Source organism: Protopterus annectens, chromosome 11.part0 (assembly GCF_019279795.1).
Source record: "Protopterus annectens isolate FY-2018-M chromosome 11.part0, PAN1.0, whole genome shotgun sequence".
Taxonomy (NCBI): domain Eukaryota; kingdom Metazoa; phylum Chordata; order Ceratodontiformes; family Protopteridae; genus Protopterus; species Protopterus annectens.
The window spans coordinates 718,054,442-718,081,941 of NC_056745.1; the positions used below are offsets into that span (position 1 = coordinate 718,054,442).

Below are 27,500 nucleotides of genomic sequence, written 5' to 3' on the forward strand. Positions count from 1 at the left end.
ATAATATTAAAAGAATTCTTGCCTTGATAGATTATGTTGATTTAAGTAAAAGAGACATGACACTGGTGAGTCTAGACATCAATAGCACCTTTGATTCAATAGATTGGAATTATTTACTGGTGGTACTAGAAGAATATAGTTTTTCACAACAATTCACATTCTTAATTAAAACACTATATGAAAATTCTCTGGCTTATGTTAAGATTGGGTCATGTCTCTCTACTTCTATAACTATTAAAAAGGAACTAAGCAAGGATGCCACCTTTCACCTTTACTGTTTGCATTAGCAATTGAGCCTTTTGTTAACTATGTTAGAATGAACACAGATATTAAAGGCATAGTAACTGGAAATAACTTAGAAATGAAAATACAATTATTTGCTGATGACATCCTGTTGACAATATCTGATAAAGATAAATCATTAACTGGATTATTCCAAACAATGAACTTCTTTCATACTATTTCTGGTCATATATTTAATGAAATCAAAACTAACATTTTATTAATTAACTCAAATAAAAGGGAATTAAAGAATGATTTTAAGTACTTTGTGCCGATAATAAAATTAAATACCTAGGAATCCTACTAACTAGCAACACTAGAGAAACAATAAATATTAACTATATTCATATACTAAGTCAAATAAAATCATTAATGCAGAAATTGAATAAAATGTTTTATACAATGGAAGATAGGGTGTATATAATTAAATCAATCATTTTCCCAAAATTATTATATTATGTACAATTCTTTTCCATCCCTCCTACTAAGAAAATTATACAGCAATACAATAAAATGATACTGAACTTCCTTTGGTTTAACAATAAGCCTAGAATCATGCTTAACAACTGTTTAAAAGGTTGGGAGAAGGGTGGAATTAATCTACCAGATATAGAGATTTATTCATTAGCATCTATTACTAAAACAGTTACTTTATGGCTGAACTCAACCTATGCAGCCAAATGGAAATTAATGATAATACATATAAATTCATGAATTAGTTACTTAGCCCATAAACAATATAATATAAATCCAATACAATTATTTTACAATGTGATAAGAAAAAACATATTTAATAAAAGTGTAAAAACAAAGTATATAATTGTTACTGAAACAGTAATACTGTTTAGAAAATATATAAACATGAACCCAGATATAAATACATGTTTTTTTATATTACATCCTATAGCTTGTACAAAAGAATGTATAACTACCATTGATTTAAATGTAATTAAAGAGATTAAAGAAAAAAAAGTGGTTTATTGGTATCAAATACTCAATGACAATACATTAATCACACTAGATCAAATCAAAAGGAAATTTGAGTTAGATGATAAATTGTGGCTACCAATACAACAAATAAGACAGTACATCACAAATAAGCTGGAATTGATGACAAAAACTTTTAAAAATAATATTCCTAAGTTCCATACCTCTCAACCTGGAAACATCAAAAATCTGGACAAGGCCCATGAAAAATAGGTACAAATCTGTACGCTGATTAACATATAATTTGCATACATAATTACGTAACCACGCCCACTCCGATGGAATTGTGGGATACCAAATTTCAAACACAAACTGAAGAACAAACAACCAAAATATAGCACCAGAGTCCTCCTGCAGCCATTCCAATATCCCATTACCTGGCTATTCCGCCCCATTTACCATAAACACTAATGCATGCATTCTGCTTTACTTCTACAATGATTTGGATTTTATTTTTAAATTTTACAGCACAACAATGCAGAGATACTAATAGACATCTGGTAAACAAAGATATACTGTCTCACAATGAAAATAGGCTTGGCATTAAAACTTCTCTGCCCTTGAAACTCACATTCACTGAAACAGCATTGAAACCCAAAACAGGTCAAGGTAGGCAGTATGCACCTTCTTACCCTCATCTATGGCTTTGGTGACCGTCTCAAAGAGGTCGACCAAATTTAACAGGCATGACCTCCCTTGCCAAAACCAAACTGTGTGAGATCAAGTGTTTGGAGGTTGCCAATGTCCATGTTAATGAGGTCCATGATAATCTTCTCCATGACCTTGCAGATCAGGCTAGTTAGGCTGATGAGTCTATAATTTCCTGGATCAGTGGATGCTCCACCTTTGTGTAAAGGGAAGACAGTAGCTATCCTCCACTCAGGTGGGATGACACCAGTACTCAGGCTTTGGTTGAATAGGGTGCCTAATGCTGCTGTAAGTTCCTACCTGAGTTTATGTAGGTCACAGCCTGGGATGTTATCGGGTCCCATGGAGGCTTTATGTTTTGCCTTTGAGAGGGCAGTGATGACTTGCTCCCTAGAGATAAGGGGAGGGGGGGCAGGTACTGAGGATGTCCTGTTTTAATGATGGGGCAGCTCAGAGGAGTGAAGTTTTCACTGAACCTGTCTGCCAGCAGGTTGGTTATATCTACAGGGTTATGTAAGTGGTGTCCTTGACCACCAGTTCTGAGCAAATCTGGGTGCTCCCCTTGAGATTGCGGACATATGTAAAGAAAGCCTTATGATTATCTTTAGTGAATGTGGCCAGTTTGGACTTGAAGTTTGCTTTGGAGGATTTCACTAGTGCTATTATTTGCTTGTTTAGGCTAAGGAGAGATTGTTTACAATTAGACACCTGCTCCTTCTTGGTCCTAGACAGCAATTTTTTCCTTTTATTATAGAGTTTATTTATTGCAGATGTCCACCAGACAAGTTTCCTCTTCCTTGATGAGGAGTATTTTGTCCTATCTGGCATTCCTGATTCCATGCAGCTATATAAATGCTGATATAGTACTTTGGTGTAAGTTTGGACATATTTGCTAGTTTCTGTGGAGGGGGAGGTGGCTGTGAATCTGTTTATACCTTCCCTCAGGGGGTTCCAATCAGCTTTAGAGAAGTTTTTTTATTTGACCCTAGCTGGGGGGGGGGGGGTGACTTTGAAAGTGACTGCTTTGTGGTCGGATCTTACCAAGGATGATGACACTGTAGGGATGCTGCAGTGGTTACTCATGTTGGTTAATACCAAGTCCAACCAATTGATCCAAGGCATTTGCATTGATGAAATCAAGGAATCTCTGGGCATTTCTGTTTTGGCATCAGTATTTCTTCCAATCTGTGGTTGGATAGTTAAAGTTACCCAGGATCAGGGTAAAGGTTGAATCTTGATAGATTTGAAGAGGCCCAGATAGGTGGAGTGGGCACCTTGAGTCTGAGTTGGAGGCCTGTAGCAAGCTATGATTTGAGTAGAGATCTTGTCAGTTGTTAACTGCACTTGGAGTATTTCCTGAGCATCCTACTGCTTTACCAGCCTAGAGGTGTGTATGTCTTTTATATATATTGCAACCCCATCTCCTTTTGTATTGCTGCCCATGGCCTGGGGTCTGAATGAATGATAGGATGAGTAACCTTGTATGACTGACATGCTCTCTGCAGGTTTGATTCAGGTTTCTGTGACTGCACAAATGTCAGCTTCTTCCAGGGTTAAGAATGCTTGCAATGAGTGCAGTTTCATGTTGAGACTCCTAGCATGTAGCAGGAAGACCTTTAATATACATTTTTATGAAATTTTCATGTTGGTAGTTTTGACCTCATATCATTGCCTAAAAAAGGCACTATGGGGGAGGCAAGAGCCTTTGCCAGGAGCCTGACTCCCAAGGGGGACAGGTGCAGGCCATCTCTGGCAAAGCATTGTGGCTTGTCAATCATGTCATCCCAGACTGTCAGGTACTGGATCCCCTTTGAATGATACCAGAAACTAAGACAGTTGTTAAAATCAATCGTTTTCTGTTTGTATTGAGGCATCATTCTGGGTAACAGTAGAATGCTGCTTAAGGCTAGGGACATACCTGCTTGGGACACATACTCAGCGAGCTCAATCATGTCTCTCTTCATATAGTCCAGGGAGGTATGTCTCAAGTCATTCACTCCAACATGGACTATGTACCTGTTGAGAGATTTGAGTGCATTGGTGATATGGCGGATTCTGGCATCTGACAAACAACTAACCGTGACTTTCTCTTTATCCAGCCTGGTGAGGGGCACATCTGTGTGTCTCACAATGGAGTCTATGACTAATATGTTGGATTTATGTTTAGGCCTTAGTGGCTGTGAGACACAGGTGTGTGGATTATGTGTGGTGTGTGGTGTGGTGGATAGTGGAGTTTGCATGCATTTATGCCTCGGTTTCTTTTGTTTGGGTATGCTTTTGCTGAGGACCTCCAGATATGTGGGAGTGTGTTGTGTAGGTGTGGTTGGCGTTTGCAGTGTGGTGTTCATGTTGCCAACCTTATCAGTGCCAGATATACTGGTTTGTGGGGGTGAGAGCAATGACACTAGGAGCTTGATGTAATTGCATCTCTCACAAATTGTGTTCCTAGGTGCCAGTAGTAGAGGGTTGTCCATGTACATCAGGCAGTTGCTACACTGTCTCAGGTTGCCTATATCGACCAGACTGGCAGGAGAAAATGTAGGAAATTGTCCATCCATATTTGTCAGAAACTGAAAGAGCTAAGAGGGTAAAGGGAGGAAGGTCTACGAGTAGTATTACTAGATGATAACACAAGTGCTACTAAGGGAAAACTTGTAGCTGGAATACCTCAAAAAGGGTTTAAAACCATGCAGCTGGAGCTGTGGATGCTGCAGACCTGTATTTAGACTATGCTACTCAATTTTAAGGTTAAGAACTCATAAGAAGAAACTCACAATGAAGGACAGATTGATCACTTATAGTCAAAAGAATAGCAGTTGCAGTATGAAAAAATACAGTTAAACAGAAACAAAATGCAGTACAATACAGTTAAACAGTAATGAATTGCAGTAGGTAGCAATGAAATATAGTTAATCAGTAGATTGCTTTGAAACAATAGCTCACAAATCCCAACAGTAACAGACAGCACTAATAAAGCACCGATTCAGTAGAATATGGTTATCACTTTTGTTAGGCTAACAACAAGCAGTAATAAATATGGCAAACAGCAAAATGAAGCAGAAAGAGGTACAGTTTTTTTTTTTTGTTTTTTTAGTAGAAAGTGAAGAGACAGAAGATAATGAGATAATTCAAGGTTCAGAAGCTAAGGGGTGGGCCTTCGCTGAGTTCTCAATATAAACAGTAGAATGAGGTGATGTAATGTGACTGGGGGGAGTGTCCAGTATCAACTTTATACCAAAGGCAGGCAACTGAAAGCCACCAAGATTTAAGATGATCACAACAACTGGGTGAGTGGGTGGGTGGGGCAAAAAAACAGTTGCACAGATTACACAGATATGTAGTAAAACATAAGTGCAGAAAACAATTGAAAATAAACACTTCTCTTTTTCCAATATCACAGCAGGGCAAAAGGCCAATCTCTCTGCATCCTTGAAGAGCTTGAGCAAACAAGTATAACTGGTTTAAAACACTGGCTATTAAAGGCAGAGTAGCAGAAACCAGCCCAATTATCCAATCAAAAATAACAGTGTTACAGGAATGCCTTTACCTAGATTAAACCAGACTGATTACTTTCTGCCACAAAGAAAAACAGCGAGGCTCTCTAGACAAGATGCTGCTGGGATATTACCTGAAGAAGGAAGAGTGAAGAGTAAAGTGAAAAAGAGGAGTTGGACCCCATAAACAGTGAGGCAACTGGATGAATTCATGCATCTTAAGGAGGGGAAAGGAATAAGGCAGAAACACCCAGAAAGGTGGTGTTAAGAGCTGAGAAGAGGAATCTGAGGATCCAAGGAGACTATAGTCACTGCTAGGCCAAGCACAGACATTAAAAGATTGGGGATCACACAACAAAACATATATCTTGGTACTACAGCAGAGAAACAGAAGAATGCATAGTTCTGAGGCCTCAAGGGAAGATGGTGATGTCATCATGTTTGGGAATTCAATTCCATAGTTTTTAGGAATCACAGAACAAAACTCATATCTATGTACCATAGCATACGAATAGGAGATACCATAGCTATGAAGACTCAATGGAAGGTGGTGATGTCATCATATTTGGGAATTCAATTCCATATTTTTTAGTAATCACAACAAAACTCATATCTGTGTGCCAAGGCATAGGAATAGGAAACGCCATAGCTATGAAAACTCATAGGAAGAAGGTGATGTCATCTTTGTTTGGGGACTCAGTCTCATAGTGCTTAAGGATTGCACAACAAAACTCATACTTATGTGCTGCAGCATAGGAAGTGGAGAATTCATATCTATAAGGACTCAAGCAAAGGTGGTGATGTCATCATACTTGTGGAGTCCATCCCAAAGATATTTTGGTCAAGATGAAGAGTACCATTTGCTAAGTAAGTTAGGTAAAGTCTATGCCAGGGCTATCAGAAGATGACGACCTTAAACACCATAACCTGGGCACCCTGGCCTTCAACCTAGTCTAAAGGAAAGGGGAATAATATCCATGGATATAAACAGACTATTTGCACCAGCATCAAGCAAAGAAAATGCTAGTGACATAGTAGCATTCTTGGGCATTCTATCTTTTTTATCTGCAATGGGCAATGTAAGGGTTGAATCACCATGGAAAGAAAGAAGGTTACAGAGCTCCAAAGGCATATCAAGGATGGAAGATGATATAGAAATATGGGGAGAAGTATGAGAGAGAAGCATGGCTGACAATACTATGAAAAGATTAATAGAAAAGGTTTGGTGGGCGTGTAGGAAGACAGCTGCAATGTTCTGATGGTCTGCATAATTCTGCTGGGTTCTGTTGGGTTGCTGTCAGCTCTTCTCAGAAAACTCTTTAAGCAATCCTTCAGCTGTATAGAGGTGCTACAGACATAAATTTTCTACAGTGATTCCATTCCACAAAGAGGGAATAAGAACAGATGCAAGAAACTACAGACCTGTTAGTCTCTTTTTTGCTACAGCTAAAGCCATAAAAAAATATGAAGGCCTTGATAGACTTTTTGGAGGCCAACAGCCTCCAGGCTTAACATCAGCATTGATTCATAGCCAACAGATTCTGAAAATGATAGCTTATCAATTCCATGACTCAAAGACACTGAACGTGGCAAGGTGTGACATAAATAATGTAGTGTTCAGTTTAAGCAAAGCCTTTGGCTCTCTTTTCCACAAATAGCTTAGCAAATGTCAAAGTATGGACGCAGGGGAGAAGGGATTCTAGTGGACTGAGGAATGGCGAAAGTGAAGGAAAAAAATTATGGTAGTGATTGGAGAGGTCACTGTCAGAAGACATGCATTGTTAGCATAGTCTTACACAGGTCAGTCATATGACTAGCATTGTTTGACATATTTATGACAGGTATCAACAAAACTATTGTGAGCAGTCAGTATATATGCAAATGACACTAGAAATGGGGAAACATCATTTATGTGGGAAGGGGGAAAACTCCCTGACATATACATCAGTAGGTTATTTGAGTGGCAGATACATAACAGCTGCGATTCAGTGCTTCAAAGTGCAAGGTCTTACAGCTAAAGAACAATATCCCTAAAGGGGTATTTACAGACTACACAACATAAAGCAAGAGAAAGATCCTTGAGTTCTACAGAAAAGAGCCATCAGCACAGAATAAGAAGGCTGGGGTGAAAGTGAACAGCATGCTGTGAGGCATTCAAGGAGGTCACTGAGTGGAGTATTATTCTTCCTAATGTACATGTCACTGGATAAGACACAGCTGGAATAATGTATACAGTTGTATTCCTCTTTCAGGGAAAGAACTAGTCAAGAAGATGAAAAAGAAACAATGGAGAGTGCATACCAATCAGGAGTGCAGAACTTGGTTTGTTCACCCTATAGGACAGAAGAGGCTATGATATGGTTATATAAGTAAGAAGAAATTTTATGGAAATTGTACTGAAGAAGGAGGGGAGAAGGGGCGCAGGTACCAAAATGAGGGCACCCACTCCAATTCAAGTATAAGAAACACTTTCTTCATAGGAAAAAGTGCTGGATGAAATGAACATACTGTTAGATGTGATTGTGAACTTTAAGTGTAATGGAGCTTTCAAGAAAGTGTTGGACGGATCACTGAAAGGAGATAGAGCTGCATAGTGACAAAATGGTGCTAGATGCATAAATACCATGCATTCATAATGGAATGGAATGGAATAGAAATGCAGACTTTGGTAGCCGGAAGGCCACTGGGGTATATATGCTTGAGTACCAGAAAAGCAGCTGTGCTTCTTAGGAAAAGAAACAATGAACTGATGGTGCACAAGCAACCCCCAGTGACTTACAAAGGGTAGATATTGCTATCTGGCCAACCTAGACTTCAAAAAAGCAATTGGTATAGATGACATTTCAAATAAAGATTTTAAGGGGCTATTAAATGAATTGGAAGGTGCTTTGGATTTATTGTTCAAAATATATTTTGGTAAAGTAGTTTATCCAGAAGACTGGAGGAAAATAATTGTTAAGAAAATGCATAAAAATATCTAAAAGCAGGAGGTGACTCAGGTTAAGAATGAGGTTAACTGCACAGCAATAATTCTTTATATGTCTATAGAAAAAAAGATTGAAATGGAGCAATATAAAATGTGATATTGGGCTGAGGGAATAAAAGACAGAGAGTCTCAAAGTACATGTTAAATTATTTACTGAAGAAATAATCAGCAAGCAAAGCAGAGTAGTATGTCTGGAACTGAATTCATCCTCAAATCTTGGTGAGTACCTTCATGTGGTGGGACCTGATTTTGTAAAATCTTACCACTGCAACACTAATATATAGATTGTATTTTATATAGCATATATCATGGACAGAAGTAGGTTAAAAAATAAAAAGACAGCTGCTACATAAGTCCCAAGATAAAAAAAAGTGCCCAATTATGGTATGCACATTAGTGCCAGGGCAGGAAAAAATGACAGCATAAAATCCTCAAGACATGAAGACATCCCTACAATGGGGTTAACCAGGTTCAGGGGAAGATGGACCCCCTGGTGTATAAGGAAGCAGTAAAAGATCCATAAAGATGATAGTGTGGACTATTCAGGATAAGAAAGAAATTATGTATTGTTACTATTATGCAAGAAGCCCAGAATATCTGGATAGAAAATATTCAAAAAGATTAAGAGAGGAATTAAAGGAAAGAAAAATAATTGCATAAAAAACTGTCAAAAGTTTCAAATGCAAATTTTTGTTAATATAACAGATTCATGAAAAAATATAATATAGAACAAGAAACACTGGGCCATTGGGAAAAAGAAGAGACACAGGAAGTGATATAAATATAAACAATGAAACCTAGAGATTTTTGAAAGGTATAAAAAAGAAACATGAACATGGGATAGAAAGAGAGATTTGATATGGTGTATTATTTATGCAAAAGAGAAAGCCAAATTAATCAATACAAAAAAAAGCAGCTTCAGCGATATTTGAAGAGAAATACAGGCAAAGGCTTCCAGATATGGAACGTTTCACAACACAAAAAATAAGATCACAAAGAGGAGCATAGAACAGAATATTGGTAAAGTAGAAGTTAAACAAATAAAAGCTGAATGCATTGAATGTCTGCAAAGTGAAGGATTTAGTGTACAAAGTCTAACATAGGTTATGTCACTACATGATGGAACAGTGAGTCCCCAAAATAAGGAGAAACTGGTGGAGTGGAAAGCATCTGAAGAAGAAATATGAACAAGGGAAAGAAAAAAAGATTTAGTATGGTGCAATATGAGAAAGCAAAACTAATAAATACAAGAAAGCAGCACCAAAGATATTTGAAGAGAAATACAGACAAAGGCATCCAGATAAGTAGACTTTTACAATACAAAAAGAAAACAAAGGGGTAAAGTAGAAAAGAGGATTACTAGTGGAGAAGAAATAGAAACTGAAGTTATGGATTACCTGCCAAATAAAGGATTTAGCGTAGAAAATCCAACTCTGATAACATCACAGCATGATAGAACAGTGAGTCTTCAAATTAAGGAAAAACAGGTGGAACTGGAAGCATCTGATCAGTTGCCAAATGCAGATACTCTAGTGTCTTCAGTACAAAAGTTCTGTTGGAGTTGCACAGTAAAGGAATGAACAGGAAACTATGGCAACTCTGATGCAGTAAATGTTGTGGAGTGAAAGGCCTGTGAGTTCCCATATAAAATAGCAATGAATGACGTAAGATGCAGCTGAAGAGAATATGTCAGAGAAGGATGTCCTGGAACTTTCTGTAGAATGACCGCAGGAAGCAGATAACAAAGAATGTGTCCTCATTTTAGAAGAACATTATCTAAGGCAAGAGTTGCTTGATTTTATAGAGATGGATAGACATAGTAAGATTGATGAAAAAAATAAATTACAGAAAGTCAATAAGATGCAAAATGTTAGAAGTCTGATGAAACAAATGAACATAGTAATCAAGGTTATTAACAGAAATTCATGTGAAATAACAGAAGTAAATAGGATATATTATTGTGCAGCCAAATTAATAACAGATAAAGTCTTACCACAAAAATACAGGGCGATAAATGAAAGAAAGGGTAAGAATCAAATGTCATCATGGAAGTATCGAATAGAGAAAGCTATAAAGCAGTTAAGACAATGAGTGTCACTGCCAGAGGAGTATAGAAGAGGGAACAGAGCAACAAAAATACTCAGAAAGATAGGCATGATAAAAGGAATGTGCAGTATTAGAACAGACCAAGATCTCTCATACACTATTGCAAATATAAACTAAAGATATCAGCATAGGCAATAAAACTTAGAAGAGATGCAGATAAATATAAAAGTACAAAATAAGCAATTTGTTGATGATCCATAAACGTTTTATAGAGAATTGGGAAACAAAGCAAAAGAAATAAAAATACCACCAAAAAAAGAAATAGACACATTTTGGAGAAATATCTGTGAAGATCCTCTGGAACATAATAAAGATGCTGAATAGATGGACAGTAAGAAGTTCAAATGTACAAGATATGAAATGGAATGAAATAATGACCAGAGAAATTGAAACAAAATTACGAAAACCTCCTAATCGGGAAACCCCAGGCCCAGATGTAACTTCTGGCTAAAAGTATTAACATCTCTACACAAAGATTTATCCCTGAGTAAGAACCACTTGTATGCACACCCCAAACAGACACCTGCCTGGTTAACAATAGGATAAATGATACTCGTCCTTAAGAGTGAATCTGAAAGCTATCCTAAAAAACTGCAGACCAATAAATTGCCTTCTGACGATGTATAAACTGTATACTGGAATTGATAACAACAGAGTTTGTAATCATTTAGAAGAAAACTCAGTCATGGCAATAGAACAAAAAGGGCAACAAAGGATTATTTGCTGTTAAAGTCATAATGGAGAATTATAAAAAGGGGAAGAATCTAAGTATGGCATGGACAGATTACAAAACAGCATATAACAGCATCCCACATTCATGGATAAAGGAGTGCTTACAGATGTATAAGATACACCCTACATTGATCAGTTACATTACAGTGACCATGAAACAGTGGCAAACCACTTTGGAGCTAAGCCATGATAAAGGTCAAATTATTATCCCAGGGATAAAAAATTCAAAGGGGGGATATTCCAGTGTGACTGTTTGTCACAGTTGCTCTTTTGTCTTGCCCTTAACTCAATAAGCTGTCTACATAACAGATTAGATCATGGTTAGAATTTGGCTACCAGAAAACAACCAAGTCTAAAGACTTCTCATCTTCTTTTTGTGGATGATTTAAAATGCATAGTTCATCAGATAAGGAGCTGAAAGCACAACTGCAAGTGGTCACAAAAGGACTCAGTATTTATTTGCACTTCTCTCATATACTGTGACTGTACTTCAGCAGTTTCAAAAAAACTGTACTGTCTGCTGCTGCTTGCACTGTATTACACTCCATCTGTTAGTTGTGGGGTTGTTGTAGGTAGTTTGTGTGGTCTTGTTACACTTGGGCTCCAAATGATATAAGACTGTCATTTGGTCTTGATAAATGTGCAAAAGTAACATTTAAAGCAGGAAAGCTGCAGCACAAAGAAACTCATCAGTCGGATCAACAATAAAACATTAACAAATATGAACAAAACTCAGTAAGGAATATTTTAGAAGACTAAAATTAATACTGAAAACAGCACTGACATCTAGAAATAAAGTCCAAGCTATATAGAAATTTGCTCTTCCTGTTCTAACTTACGGTATTGGGGTGACTGACTGGAGTAAAAGGTATTGGATCAGTTGGACATGAAAACCAGAAAATGCTTTACACTTGTCAAACATATAAAAATGAGCGTATACCAAAATTGTATCTTGAGTGTTACTTAAATACACAGGGAAATTCTGGGCCTTTGTCTGAAAAGATTTCAAGTCTGAATAAACTAAAACACTACTGGTGATCCGCTGCTAGGTTTTGCCAACCAACCTCCTATTTGTTGATCTGCTTTTTAAAGCTGGTGATTTTAAGCTGCCCACCCCTACTATAAATTGAGCTTAATAAGCTCCTCCCTTTCTATAGTGCTGTTGATATCTTGAATGATTTGCCTTTCCTTGTACTTACATTAAAAAAGTGTATTTTGATGCTCATTCTCAGTTCTACTGATTTACTTGCTCTGACTTCATTATCTAGCTAGCTGTTTGGATCAAGTAGTGACTTGTTTTTACATCAAGAGGTCAGTAGATTTTCTGTGTAGTGCAGTAGGAAGTAGCCTGGTCTCTTTGGGTCGGGGAAACACTTCAGATTTCTGCATATAGTTTTATTGGCTGGCAGCTTATTAATTAGTTTATCTTGTTTTTAGTGCCTTTATAAATTCTGTACAATTGAGTGGCTCTTGGCTCATTTATACAAAGTGAAGTACTTTTATTGAATAGTCAACAATTTTATATGCTGTTTAAAATACACTGCTGTAGCCATATATTTCAGTTTGTTTGTGTTAGCATTTCATATCTTTTAAATTTGTTTGTGGTAGCATTTCACTTTGGACACTCCTTTACTGTGCTTTTACATTAGGAGGATTAAGATTATTCATCTTTTTTTGCACTTCTCTTATATGCTGTCACTGTATTTCAAAAAACTGTACTGTCTGCTTCTGCTGCTTTGTACTGTATTACATTGTATCTGTGAGTTGTAGAGCTGTTGCAGGTAGTTTGTATGGTCTTGCCACACTTGTTTTTATGCCAAGTGTACTGATCTAATTTGTCTGAGTTGGGGATTGCTGGTGAAAGGTTTGTGTGCTTTCCTGAATGGTAGTTAGCATAAAACTTGTTTCTCTTTGCTCATATTTAAGCCTCACATTTGACTGGGCATAGATACTTAGAGCTGCTTGCCGTTTGGCAACTGTGCTACTGTTTGCTGAGAATCTGCTTTCACCTGGAGCAATCCACTACTGAAAAGACAAAAATAGGTATTTTTTTGCACTTCTGTTATATACTGTGACTGTACCTCAGCAGTTTCTTAAGCTATTTGTTGTTATTTTTTTGTACTTTATAGCAAAAAAAAAATGTACTGTCTACTGCTGCTTTAAGTGGCTAATTGCACTGTATTGCATTGTATTGGTTAGTTGTAAGGCTGTTGTAGGTAGTTTGTGAAGTCTTGTTACACTTGGGCGCCAAAGATTTCTACATTAAGAAGGTGTTTTTTTGCACCCTTGTCAAAGAAATGTGCTGATCTAACCTGTCTGAGTTGGGGATTGTTGGTGAAAGGCTTATAGTTGCTTGTAACTTGTTTCTCTTTGCTCGTATTTAAGTCTTGCATTTACATGGTACTGCCCTTTGCTCAGTAGTTGTTAGCAGTCGCTTGTATAGACAAGAAAGCCTTGAAGCTCAGTTTTCCCTAAACACCTGTCAGTGAAATGCTTTCAAGCTTTTCTACTGCTTCAGGAGCAATTCAACTCTAGGAGCATTATTGGTCAGTCTTAGCCAACCTTAGCCTACACAAAGTATAGATTTCTCTTGTAGTCTTGGTGATACCAGCATAATCCTGTCAGATTAGCCCATTCTCTTCCCTAATAAAACAACACAGTAACAGCCTGCTATCATGGATGGGCAGTTTCCTATCATCTGTCTGGCCAGCCTGATAGACATGGGCATCTTGAGGCAATGTAGCAATTGTCTATGTATATTGACAACCACTTACTCCTCAAACAAACAAATACTTTATGTAAAACATGTAGTTGCACTATTGGAGGCAGGACTCTCACATAAGGACAAATTCAATGCCAAACAGGTTGTCAGCACGCACACACAGACACACACACACACACACACACACACACACACACACACACACACACACACACACACACACACACACACACACACACACACACTTCCCAAACTAAATAAGGACATGACACATAAACCCACATATGAGGAGGTACTCACTAGTAGCTTACTAAAAGAACAGAGGCCTCCTAAATGGAAACCAAAACAACCACAATACGTAATAACACACACACCAGTGTCTCAACAAATAAACACATAAGGCATTACACACAAAACCTAATGTGTTGGTCATGGGTGACTCCATTGTGAGACACACAGATGTTCCCCTCTCCAAGTTGGATAGGGAGTGAGATACGGTTAGCTGAATGTCAGGTGCCAAGATCCATCAAGTCACTCAATCACTCATGTCACTCAACCACAAGTACCAGTATGACTCTATCATAGTCCATGTGGGGGTGAATGACTTGAGATGTACCTCACTGGACTGGATGTAGACAGACATGACTGATCTCTCAAGTTATGTGTCACAGGCAGGTATAAGTCTAGCCTTAAACAGCATTCTACCTTCTCCAAGGATGATGCCACAATACAAACAAAAAATGATTGACTTTAACAATTGACCTAGCTTGTGGTGTCAGTCAAAGGGAATCCAATATCTGTCAGCCTATAAAAACATGGCTGACAGGCCACACTGCTTTGGCACAGATGATCTGCACCTGTCTCTTCAAGGCTTTCAGATACTGGCAAAGGCATTAGCCATCCCTAATATGCCTTTTGTAGGCAGAGTCAAAGTAACCAACCTAACATCATGACAAAATCCTCTCTGGATAAACTCATAACACTGCTGTTTAGTGCTAGGAGTCTAAGCAAGAAACTGCACTCCCTGGAAGAACTCCTCACTTTGGAAGATGCTGACATCTGTGCTGTCACTGAGACATGGTTCAAAGGCACAGAAAGCACCCAGGTGTGCAGGGCTACAATGCATTCCATATGTTTAAACCAAAACATAAGTGTAAAAGAACCAAAGGAGGAGGTGTATCCATCTTCATTAAGGATGAGTACACTTCAGGAATGGTCAAAGGTAACTCCATGTCCAATTAAATATAGGTAAAGCCCACTACCACATCATAGCTAGCTATAGGTCCCCCACCCTGAAATAGGAAAAGCATACCACATCCTTGGACTTACTGGAGTCACTTGTTTTACTCATGGATGATTTTAATTACCTTACCATCGTCTGGGAAATATACATGACCACAAACATGCTAGCTCAGAGGTTCTTGCACTTTGTCAATGCAAATGCTGTGAAACAGCTAGTCAGCACACCCACAAGAGGCACAAATGTCCTGAACATAGTACTCACTAACATGAGAGAGCATTGCACCCCTTCCCCCCTGTGATGTCCTCCCTGGTAAGATCAGACCATAAATCAGTCATGTTTGATGTAATTATAAGACCAGATACCCCATCAAGTTCAAAAATGCCTAAGAATCTTTCAAAGATAAATTACTTCCTACTAAGTGATGGTATAAGAAGTCTCAAAGCCCTGTTGAATGCAGATAACATGCACTCCTATGCATATGTGTGCACCAGTGCTCTGTATAACCATTTAAGCAGTTGTATAGAATTGGCTGTTCCTGACCAGATTAAAACCAGGTTTTTCCAAAACAAAACAAGCCACCCTGGTGGACTCCTAGTATAAACAGACTTTACAACAAGAGAAAAAAACTAATGTCCAAGAACAAGAGAGAACTAGCTCAGCAGAGGAAGACATCCCTCTCTAGCTTAAACTAACAAATTAGAGATCTTGTCAAGTCCTCCAAATCTAATTACTAAGCAAAAATAGCCTCCCTAGCTAAGGATAATCACAAGACATTCTTTAACTACATCTGAAATCTAAAAGGGAAGCTATGTGCTGAGCTGGTTGTGGATGGCACCACCCATACTCTACCGGAGGTAATAGCCAACCTGCTAGCTGACAGACTTGGAGCAACCTTCACCCCCTGTCCCTTTCAGTCTTCCCCCAAAGTATACCTGCCACCATTCCTCAACCTATTATCTCAAGAGACCAGGTCATCTTGGCACAGTACAAGGCCAAACACACTGCATCATTTTTGCCAGACAGCATCTCAGGTTGCCTTTTAAAAAACTTAAAACATGACTTAGCAGACCCACTTGGATCCCTGTTTAACCCCAGCCTGTGAACTGGCTATGTTCCAGCAGAATGGAGGGCAGCAACAGTAATCTGTGTGCACAAAGTGGGACCAGCAACTGACACTGGGAATTAGAGGCCCATAAGCATGACCAACCTTATCTGCAAGGTTATGGAAAGAATCATTATGGACCTTATTAACAAGAGCATACGTAATCTCCAAATTCATTAGACCCAACCCAGTTCAGATTTGTTAAAGGTAGATCATGCCTGTTAAATATGACTGACTTCTTGGAGAAAGTCACCAAGGCCCTGGATGAGGGAAAGACAGTACATACCACCTATCTTGACCTGGCCAATCCATTTGATACAATCAGCGAAGCACCAAACCACAACTCCAGAAATGGCCCAGTGAGGATCAAAATGCTGATTTTATTAATACAAATTTAGCACTTTTGTCAGCATGTATCAAATGACATCTGAAGAAAAATGCATTATTATTCCCTTTGAAAAAGCTGACATCCCAGCTAATTACATTATAGACAGCACCCCCCAAGTGTAGGCCCATTGGTACGTGATCTGGGTACTCAGGTTGATAGCAACCTGAACTTTGACCACCATGTGTCCACGGTAGTAAGGAAATCCTTCTATGTAGCATATCTTATTAGTAAAGGCATCGCACCTAGATCTAAGGATGTTATAATTCTATTATACTCAGCCCTTATCAGACCAGTAATTGAGCACAATGCTCCCTTTTGCATGTGCATCACCAGCCACCTGCAACAACTGGACAGACCACAGAGGTTTCTCACCAAGAAATTACAGGTTACACAAACCAAATCTTATGCAGAAAGACTGAAAGCCCTGCCACTGTATTCTGTCTCCTATAGGTTGCTAAGTGGTGACCTGTGCCTGGCTTACAAGGCAGTCTCTGACCCAGCCCTGATGGAAATGTTACAAATTCATAAATCAAACTGTATAAGGGTCATTTGCTCCAGGGATCTTAACCTAGCCTCTGACATGAACATGTTATGCTGGAGAGATAGATATATATATCTCCTAGAGACTGTCACTTCTCTGGAACAAGCTTCCAGTTTATATAAAACAGAGCCCCTCCCTAACCCTCTTCAAATGCAACTTAGATCAATGGGTGGGTGACTGCAAATTCACTTTTGGGGTGGTGCCCATGTTCCTCCTGGACAGAAGAAGTTGTTATTAACTACCATAGATCCTGACATCTGAAAACTTCACTCACCTAACCACCTACAATTTGGACAACTCGGGATAAATATGGCTAGGCTTGTAAGGGCTCTATGGCCATTAGCCTAGTAACCTTCTATGAAACCATGAACCTATATTCCTTGTTCTGAAGGAGGTATGGGCCTCCTCAAAATTGATTACATATATAGATCTTCAATCATAGGACTGAATACATATCTGCTGACCTTATCAGATCCAAATATAATGAAAGTTTTGAAACGTGAAGAAAACAAGTCTAAGTTGAGTTCCTTACTTAGTTTAACAGAAACATATTGATGTCAAATGGAAATGGAAACTAAACCAGAAGTAGACAAAAATTAGGCAGCAACTGAATTCACCAAAAAACAAAAGAAAGAATATAAGGAGAAGGATCAGATGAGAAGGTGAGAAATGTGGAAAATGCATAAATATAGTTGTAAGTACAGAAAAGTCCTGGAAGAACCTCATATCTATCAAGATCTGATGCAGGAAAGGTTAAGGAGAGGTGAATTTAAACCAAAAAATGAAAAGTTAATATCTGCTTCCCAGGATAGTGAAATATGCAAACATTGGTTTTCAAAGTCCATGGAACATGTGGGAGAAACAGACAAATGGAGGTACTGTAAAACAGAACTGGAAACAGTCGCACATTTTGTTGCTGGGTGTGATGCACTAATGCAGAGGGCCTGTATACTGAAAGGCATAAAATTGTGACAAGACTGAGAAGCATTGGAAACATGAGCCACAAAGCATTATAGAAAATGATGAAGTTTATATCACATGGGATCACCCATTACCGACAATTTCAATAAACAGATGAGAGAGAACTTGATATAGTAGTACATGAAAGGAAGACAAAAGTAGCATTGATCATTGAAATTGCTATACCTAGCAATTACAATGTCTTATGTAGAGAGAGACACAAAGTCATAAAATACCAGGATTTGCAGGCAGAAATGAGGACAATGTGGAAGAAGGATACCCAGGCAGTTCCAATAGTAGTAGGAGCAACAGGTCTTATAAAAAAGAATTTACAATTGTACTTACATATGTTACTGATACATGTAACTCCATACGAACTGCAGAAGGAGTCATTACTGGGCACATTGCAGTGCTGTGAAGAGCACTACTGGCTGACATCAAAGAGTGAAGCAATACTAATTTCACAAACTATAGTCATACTTTGACCTAGGAATGGGGTTCATTCCCATCATGATATTAGAAACCCAAAAGACTTGGAGAAATTAAACCAAAAGAAATAACCAAATGAAATAAAACTAATAATTTGTTTTACTTCTTCAGCAAATACTTTTATTCTATATTTTCCCCTGTCTAGTACTGAGTTTGATATCGTTACAGTTCAATTCCTCAATATAGTGGTTTGTGGACTGTTGAATTACTAAAAGATTGAAATGTAAAAGACTCCCAAATAAATAAGATGTAGTATATAGAAAAGTTCATGTATTCTTGTTTGCTTCTTTGTGGAAATGGTGTACAGCAAACTCAGTAAAGAGAAAATAAGCAAAAACACAACCAAAAATGAAAAGTTTCACAGAGATTAAATGTTTTCTTCCATGAAACTTATCACCAAGATCGAAAGTTTTTCTACTTTTCTAACTAACTGCATGCATTTCAAACCATCTTATTTCATCCAGTTAAATAACTCATTAAACATTTAATGGCACTTTGCAGTCAAAACATTTAAGAACGAGAAAGCAATTGCACTTATTTTGTGATATATTAATTTTATCTTCCTGTTTTGTTTTCTACAGATTTGCTAGACAGTGTCTGAATGACTGCCATGTGAATGGGCAGTTTGTTCCAGCTGGCACCATTGTTGAAGTACCTGTCGCCTGCCTTCATCATGACAAGGAGTACTGGACAGAGCCGGAAAAGTTCATTCCTGAGAGGTAGGCTTACTAGAGACCTATTACCATGTCTAATGTCAAGGAAACTCTCAAAATTCTAACCCCCAAAAGCAGAACAGCCATCACAAAAGGTGTAATCCCTCCACAATTACAATACAGTCCACCACTGGTTGCATCAGTCTCTAAAAGAGTCTTACAACACTTCAAATACTAACAAACTACATATGCAGATTCACAAGCTTGTCACAAGAAAACAAACACCACTGCACCAAACTACAAAAAGCTAAATGGCTACCACATCTTACACAGGATCTCTGTCTGTCAGGTACCTTTATCTTCACCCTCCTACACCTGGACACTTTCACCTATTTTGCATCCAAACTTTTTCAAAGTCCCCTGTCATCATATAGATCACTATGGCAAGCCAGCTGACCTCTTCAGATACCTCTATCTCACCTAACCAGCAGCAATTGTGCCATCTCCATACTTGGATCAAAAATATGGTAAGCCATCCCAGAAAATAAACCTTCATTAATTTCCATTAAAAAACATCAAAAGGGTATTTAAAAAATATCTCTTCAAAGGTGCAGAGTGCAAGTGCTAGCCTAAAGGATCAAGTCACATAAACATCCACCGAGCTCTTCAGTCCATAATTTTCTTCTTTTGACCCTCCTCCACAATAATTACGACTGATTCCAATCCCTTCCCTGTTTCATAGGTTCATAGGTTCATGGGTAGGTACTAGGCTATTGGCCCTAGGGCCTATATAAGCCTAGCCAAACTGGTACCCTGGCTTTCGCCACCCAAGAAAATTATGTTCCTGTGCCCCTGTCGAGCAGAGCCAGAGAAGTGATCCCTGGGGTGAATTTCCTATCTTCCATCTAATCATCAAGATTTTTATTGAAGAGTGATAATGAGGAGTTTTGTTTGACATAGATAGGTAGCTTGTTCCAGAGTATGGGAAGTCTCTGGGACAGGAACCTATCCCTCCGGCATGTTCTGTTTATTGTGGGGACAAGGTTTAGGTCCCTAGAGCGTGTAGCTTGGAAGGATTGGGATTTCTTTAAGTGGAGCATGTCCAATAGCTCTGCGTTTGACATAGCTTTGTATGTTAGGCAGAGATCACCTCTGAGTGGGCGCTATGCGACGGAGTAAAGCTGGAGTTTTTTGAGACGGTCTGCGTAGGGCATCTGTTTGAGGCCAGTAGTCCTCTTTGTGAGGTATTTCTGTGGCTTTCCAGTTGTTGTAGATGTCTTGTGAAGTACATACCAAAAGGGGCACTGTATTCTATAATGGGTCTAATGAGTGACGAGTAGAGGGGAACAATTACCTCTTTTTTCCTGGATGAGAAACCTTTTGTGATGAGGTTTGCCATGTAGAAGGATTTCCTGACTACTGTGGCGATGTGATTATCAAAGGAGAGACTACTGTCCACCTGTGTTCCAAGGTCTCTTATCACACTTTCAGTGTTAAATAGACTACCACCTATGTGGTAGTTCATGGGTACAGAGTTTTTACCAAAAGGGATGATCATGCACTTTTTGGCATTGAGCTTGTGGCCATGGCTTTGACACCAGGCATCTGTCTCAGTGAGGCCCTTTTGTAGGGTGTCCACATCGTTAGGAGTTTTGATTATGGCTCCTAGTATGCAGTCATCTGCGAACGTCATTAGCCAAAGACCTTCTGTGTTAGCCTGTACTTCAGAGAAGTAGATACCAAACAGGAGAGGACCCAGGACTGAACCCTGTGGGTCTCCACTTGTCACTGGTCTGAAGTCATATTTGGAGTCTGCTACTTTCACAGTGTGGGTTCTGTCAGTAAGCCAGTTGGCAACCCATCTTGTGACATAGGGATTTATACCTAGTTTAGTGAGTTTATCTATGATTCCAGAGTGGGGGATAGTGTCGAAAGCCATGGCGAGATCTAGATAGGATGTGTGAACCACCTTACCCTCATCTATGGTTTTGGTGACTGCTTCAAAGAAGTCTGTCAGGTTTAGGAGACATGATCTGCCTTTTACAAACCCAAACTGGGTGGGGTCCAGAGTTTGGAGATTACCAATGTCACTGTTTATAAGTTCTATGATGATATCTTCCATTGCCTTGCAGACCAGGCTCATCAGGCTAATGGGGTGGTAGTTCCCCGGATCCATGGTGGCTCCCCCTTTGTGGAGTGGGATAACCATCTCTGTGCACCATTCAGTGGGCACAAAGCCTGAGGTGAAGCTATGCTTGAACATGGTACTTAGGTGGGGTACCAGTTTGTTCTGTAGTTCATGTAGAACATAGTCTGGGATGTTGTCAGGTCCCATGGATGCTGTGTTCCTGGCTTTGGAGAGTGTGGTTTTTACCTGTGCAGCAATGATTACAGGAACTTTGCATTCTTCTGGTGTAGAGATGGGTCCTTTAGGGGGTGAGAGGGGTGTAAAGTTAGCACTGAACCTATCTGCCAGGATGTTGGCAATATCAGTTGGTTCTGTATATTTAGTGCCATTGTGCTGTAACTCAGAGCAGATCTGAATGTTGCCATTGAGATTCTTGACATAGCTATAGAATGCTTTGTGGTTGTCTTTAGAATCAGTGGCGATTTTGTTTTTATAACTAGCATTGGAGGATTTTTATGAGGGATCTCAGCTTCTTACTGAGGCTGACCAGGGAGTTCCTCCAATCATGGGATTTTGCTCTTTTTTGCTACAGCTTCTTTCTTCTGTTGTAGAGTTTGTTTATGGCAGGGGACCACAAGATCGGCTTACTTTTTTTGGAGGATAGCATCTTGGTTCTGTTAGGCATTGCACGATCCGTGCACTTGTGTAAGTGCTTATAAAGTGCATTTGTGTAGGATTCAGCAGTCATATCTCTATTGTCCATCTGCATGGGTGTAGTGAAGTTTGCCACTTCTGTCTTAAGAAGCCTGAAGTTGGCTTTGGAGAAATTTTTTACGGTGGTTTCCCTAATTCCAATGTATCAAGAAATGGGGAGTGGGAATCCTGGGTCATGATGGGGGATCTGTAGCAAGCTACAATTTGGATTATGGTCTTGCCCAGAGTTAGTTGCACTTGGATAATCTTGGATGCATTATGCTGAGCAACTAGCCTGGAGGTGTGGATATCCTTAATGAATATGAACCGTCTTCACCTTTAGTGTTTCGGTCCAGGTTAGGTGGCCGAAAGGTGTGGTATGAATTATAGCTTGATAATGCAGGGGTGCTCTCTGCTCACTAACCCACTGTACCTGCTATCTCTGGGTTCTCCTAACCCTAACATCTCCATCTACACCTCTCCCACCTTCACCGCTTCACTTCCTCACCTGCACAAGCGCTGCATTATACATATCTATCTGACTCTCAATTTTAGAACATATTGTCTTTACCATATACCTATTTGACCTATTTGTTTAATATATTCTCTTACTTACTATCAATCTATGCATACATTATTCATTTACCTATTTCAGATAGTCTATTAAATGTTGGTATTTGTATGCAGTATAAATGCAGTATAATTAATGCTTGCCATAAGGATGCAGTCTTGCTCTAAATTGTTAGATTAACTATTATATTATGCAACTAACATCACATCACGTATGTGGACACCATGGCAGTGCATTTGCAAATACTGTAGTGCTGTTAAGCTGCATGTGGAATTTTGTTAGGAGAGAAGAGAAGGGGAGAAGATTATAAAGGAAATCAAGGTAAAGAAAGGTGGGAAGGGGGAGGTATGTCATTTTCTGAGGACAAACATACAACAGTACAGTCAAATGGGTAAATGTGGTCAAAATAGTATGGTGAGATATAGGATGCTCGGAGAGAAAGAACAGACAAATGATGATTGGGAGGTTTACACAATTTATGGGGTTCAAGGGCATGAAACAAGAGGAAGGGGGCACATCTGGTTTGGGTAGGTTGGGGTCAAACAGCATCAGATCATCTGTTGTTCTATTCCAGATCAAAATATTGTTCTCCATCAGCAGGTGATGAATCAAGCTGGCTAATGTTATGAGGCACACCCTTTCTGGCAGCCCAATATTTAGGGCTGACCAGCTGAGAAAATGTTATTTATTTATTTATTTATTTTATTTTATTTTACATTTGTTAACCGGGATAGTCCGACTGGATACATGTCCATTTTCAGTGGAGGCCCGGGGAGAAAAGCTCCACAAAAACACAACCAATACTAGACAGACAAACAAAGCAGAGTATCAAATAGTAATAATACATAGTATGAAGTAGCAAAATAAAGTATTGAGCAAAACAGGATATCCTAGGACAAGAAGAAAAATATATATGATTTTTTTTTTTTTTTTTTGTAAAACTAGAAATTCATATGAGGAGTGTGATGACTAGAGGCTCCTTTAACCAGCAATAAACTGTCCAGAGAGAGGATTAGCCTGGCTTGAGACAGTAGCATGTCCAGTTAGATCCCAGAAATTTTTGAGTTTGGTTTTAAAGTGACTTATAGAAGGAAGGGAGGTAATCTCAGAAGGTAGTATATTCTATGTTCTGGCTACTGAATTGGCAAGGAGAGAGTCCCCGGCTTGGTTGTTAGTTTTGTGGGTGTGAATGAAGACTTTGTTGGATGAGTGCAGTGGTCTTGGGTTATTATGCAGGGTGATTAGGTTTGTGAGTGCAGGTGTATTTTCTGGGTTAAAAATAATTTTATGGGCCAAGATCAGTTGATTATAAAGCAATAGACTAGGTAGTTCAAGCCAGCCGAGTTGGGAAAGGTTGATGCAATGATGCATCCTGAAGGGGAGGCCTGTGGCAAATCTGGCGATGTGATTATAACAGGTAGCAATCTTATTTAGGGTTGTCTTGTTAATATTAGTTAGAAGGGGGGATGCATACAGGAGAGTAGAGAGAAGGTGGGAACGAGCAATAGCTACCCTGGCAAAGGGGGTCAGGAACTTTTTTATTCTATATAGTGATCCTAGTTTTTTATTGATGTTTTTGATCATATGGTTGACATGTAAGTCAAACTTTAAGTAGTTGCCAATGATAACTCCTAGGAGTTTGGTGGATGGGTGAGGTGAGATAACTGTGCCATCCTTTGATTTAATTGTGATGTTTACCACGCAGGACCTAAGTGTAGGGAGGAATATTAACATTTTAGTCTTTTTGGGATTTAATATCATTCAGCGGCTAGAGAGCCAATTTTCTATTGTGTTGAAGGTAGTCTGGGTAGTTAGCTCCAACTCTGTTGGGGATGTAGTGGCGCAAATTAGGGGGAATCATCTGCATATTGTATGCAGTTGACTTTGGGTAAGACAGTGTATAAATCATTAATGAAGATGGAGAATAACAGAGGACCTAGGATAGATCCCTGTGGGACACCCAGAGTGTTAGGTAATAGGGTGGAGAGTTTAGACTGCCAAAGTACCGCTTGTTGTCTACCACTTAGGTAGGAGTCGAACCATTGTAGTGATAAGGGGTCAAGGCCAAATGACTGTAGGGTGTGGATTAAGAGTTTGTGATCAACCATATCAAAGGCTTTGGACAAGTCCAAGAATAGAGCTGAGGAGATATGGTTGTTGTTACGATGAGTGTTTATGGTGTTGGTAAAGACTGTTAGGGCAGTTGTGGTACTATGGTGTGGTCTGAAGCCATGTTGGGTGCTTGCTAAGAGATGATTTTTGATTAAGTGGAACATTAATTGTTTTTGAATACATTTTTCCATAATTAAGGAGAGAGTATGGCTATGGGCCTGTAGTTGGAGAGTTCGGTGGAACTGCCCCCTTTATGGAGTGGGAGGACATATGATGTTTTCCAGATGTTTGGAATTATACCTTCTTTTATGGTGCGATTAATAAGTAGCGAGACTGGGTAGGCTATGGTGATAGCTGATTTTTGTAAGTATTCAGCTGGAAGTTGGTCAGCTGCAAGTGCGGTGGGTTTTAGTTTTTTGATTAAGGTCCGGACAAGTGATGTGGCAATTGGTTGGAAGCTAAATATAGGAAGGTTTTTGGGGGTCAAATTATCTGAGCTGTGGGGGCTCAGATGCAGTTTGCTGGCTAGAGCTTGGATAGTCTCTGTAAAGAATTGGTTAAAACTGTTTGAGATAGTTTCCGGGGGTTTATTAATAAGGGAAGCTGGGACAGGGGGTGGCAGTTTTACCAGGGTGTATAAGGTTGTTAAGCCCTGCCCAGATTTTTTGTAGACTGTTTTGGTTGGAAGTTTGCAGGTTACAGTAGGTGTTGCTTTTTCTCAAGTAGTATGTGTTTTTTAGTTACATTTCTGAGTTGTCTATATTTAGTCTGGTCTTGTGGGAGTTTGGTGGTTCGCCATAAGGCCCATGCTTTATTTCTGAGTATGATTTTGAGCTTGGTCTCTGTTGAGAGTAATGGGGCAGCTTTTGCCTTAGTTTTCTTAGAGCGGATGGGTGTGTGGAAGTCAAGGATCTCAAGGAATTTTCTGTTAAAGTACATTACTGCATCATCTAGGGGGAGGTGGTTTAGTAAAGTCCAATTACAAGAGATTAGTTCTAGATTAAATTTGGCTGAGTTGAAATCTTTGTTATTTCTAACTAGTCTGAGTATGGGTTGCTTGGATTTGCCTGCTTTGTGTTTGATTATATATGTGAGGTGGTGGTCACTAAGGCTATCAGGGAGGATACCAACTTTATACATGTTGGGGAGACTGTTAATGAGTACCCAATCAAGTATACTTTCTTTTTGGTTATGTTTACCTGTTCTAGTTGGGGTGTTGATAACTTGCTTGAATGTATGCAAGTTAATATGGGTGGTAGGAGATACTGCAGAGCAGGTGCTCCAGTCAATATTGAAGTCACCGAGAAGTATGGTTTCTTGAGGGTAGTGATTGGATATCCAGTGAAGGGTGTCTTCTAGAGTGGCTATGTTGTTTCCTGGAGGGATGTACATACAGATTACATAGAGGCTCTTACTGTGGTTGATCTGGAGTTTTGTGGCTAGGATTTCTGAATTATTTATCAGAGGGGGTTGTATGTCTTCTATTATTACAGTCAATTCAGATTTATAAAGTACAGCTACCCCACCCCCTTTCCTGGATGTACGATCCTGCCTATGAATGTTATACCCGGGAAGTAGTATTTCATTATCAGCGGTGGAAGGTTTTAAACAAGTCTCAGAGAGACACATAATATCAGGGGAGATTACAGCAAGGAGTGCATGAAGTTCATGCAATTTGTTATTTATACTTCTTATGTTGAGATGGCATGTTAGGAGAGAGTTGGGTGGTCAAGAGGTTATGGGGTCGAGGCTGATATTGCTAGTTGGGGAAGAGTTGTTCCAGTTATTGGTGGGGCCAGGGTTGGGATGAATATCCCCAGCAATTAATAGTCTAAGTCTTAGCTTGGAGATGAGCTTGAGGAATTTATCAATTATTTTATAGTAGTGTTTGTATATGGGGCAAGTTTTGTCTGTGATATTGAATGGGTGATATGGACATGATGTTAAGGATGGTCTAATACTGCTAGTATGAAAATAGTTGGTGTGCCTAGTTTCAGTGGAGCTGGTTAGAGCACTTGGGGTTTGGAATCCTAGGAGAGGCTGGGTTTCATATAAGGTTAGGAGGTAAGGGGCTAATAGGATGGACAGCAGGATGGGGTACCACATTTTAAAGAAGTAGGGGTCTCTAGGTATAGAGGTACTATTTGTTTTAGTAATATAAAGTGAGAGTGCTTGTATAGGTGAACAGTGGAAGGGAGTAGGGAGGAAAGAGTGTGATAGCAGTAGTAGAGTAAGGGTGTGATAGGTCGGTTTACCAGAAGGTGAATTGGAGGTGAGGGGGGGGCGTGGTTTAGTACCTATAAATGTAGACGTAGTGGGGGCGGGTGAGATTTGGGGGCAGGGAGCGGGGTTAAAACAAACTCAATCAGGTATAATCCAGTTAGGTAAAGTAATCAGGTATAATCCAGTTAGGTGAAGTTTTAAGTGAAATGCACTTTTTCTATAAATATGATGCACTTTTTCTATAAACTATGTTGCTAGTGCAATCCAGAAAGTTATATAGAGAGTTTTTGCTATGGTTTACAACATCCATGTGCTGCAGGTTGTACTAATCTGGGGAGTTGTACTACTTATCCCAAGTGTCCCTGAGCTGGAAAAAGTGTTCCGTTAACAGGGTTGTGGGAAGCCTGGTTCGGGAGGGAGGACTAGTGGGACCTTAGACC

At 39.2% G+C, this 27,500-nt stretch overlaps 1 protein-coding gene across 4 annotated transcripts in view; it reads left to right on the top strand.

Moving 5' to 3' along the window:
• The window catches only part of TBXAS1 (thromboxane A synthase 1), a 2,652,798-nt gene that overhangs the window by 2,540,057 nt on the left and 85,241 nt on the right, over nucleotides 1–27,500 (top strand). For all 4 annotated transcript variants that reach the window (XM_044088177.1, XM_044088179.1, XM_044088178.1 and 1 more), the window contains one exon: nucleotides 19,262–19,399. In XM_044088177.1, coding sequence (XP_043944112.1) covers nucleotides 19,262–19,399 — 138 coding nt within the window. The remainder of the gene's footprint in view (nucleotides 1–19,261; nucleotides 19,400–27,500) is intronic.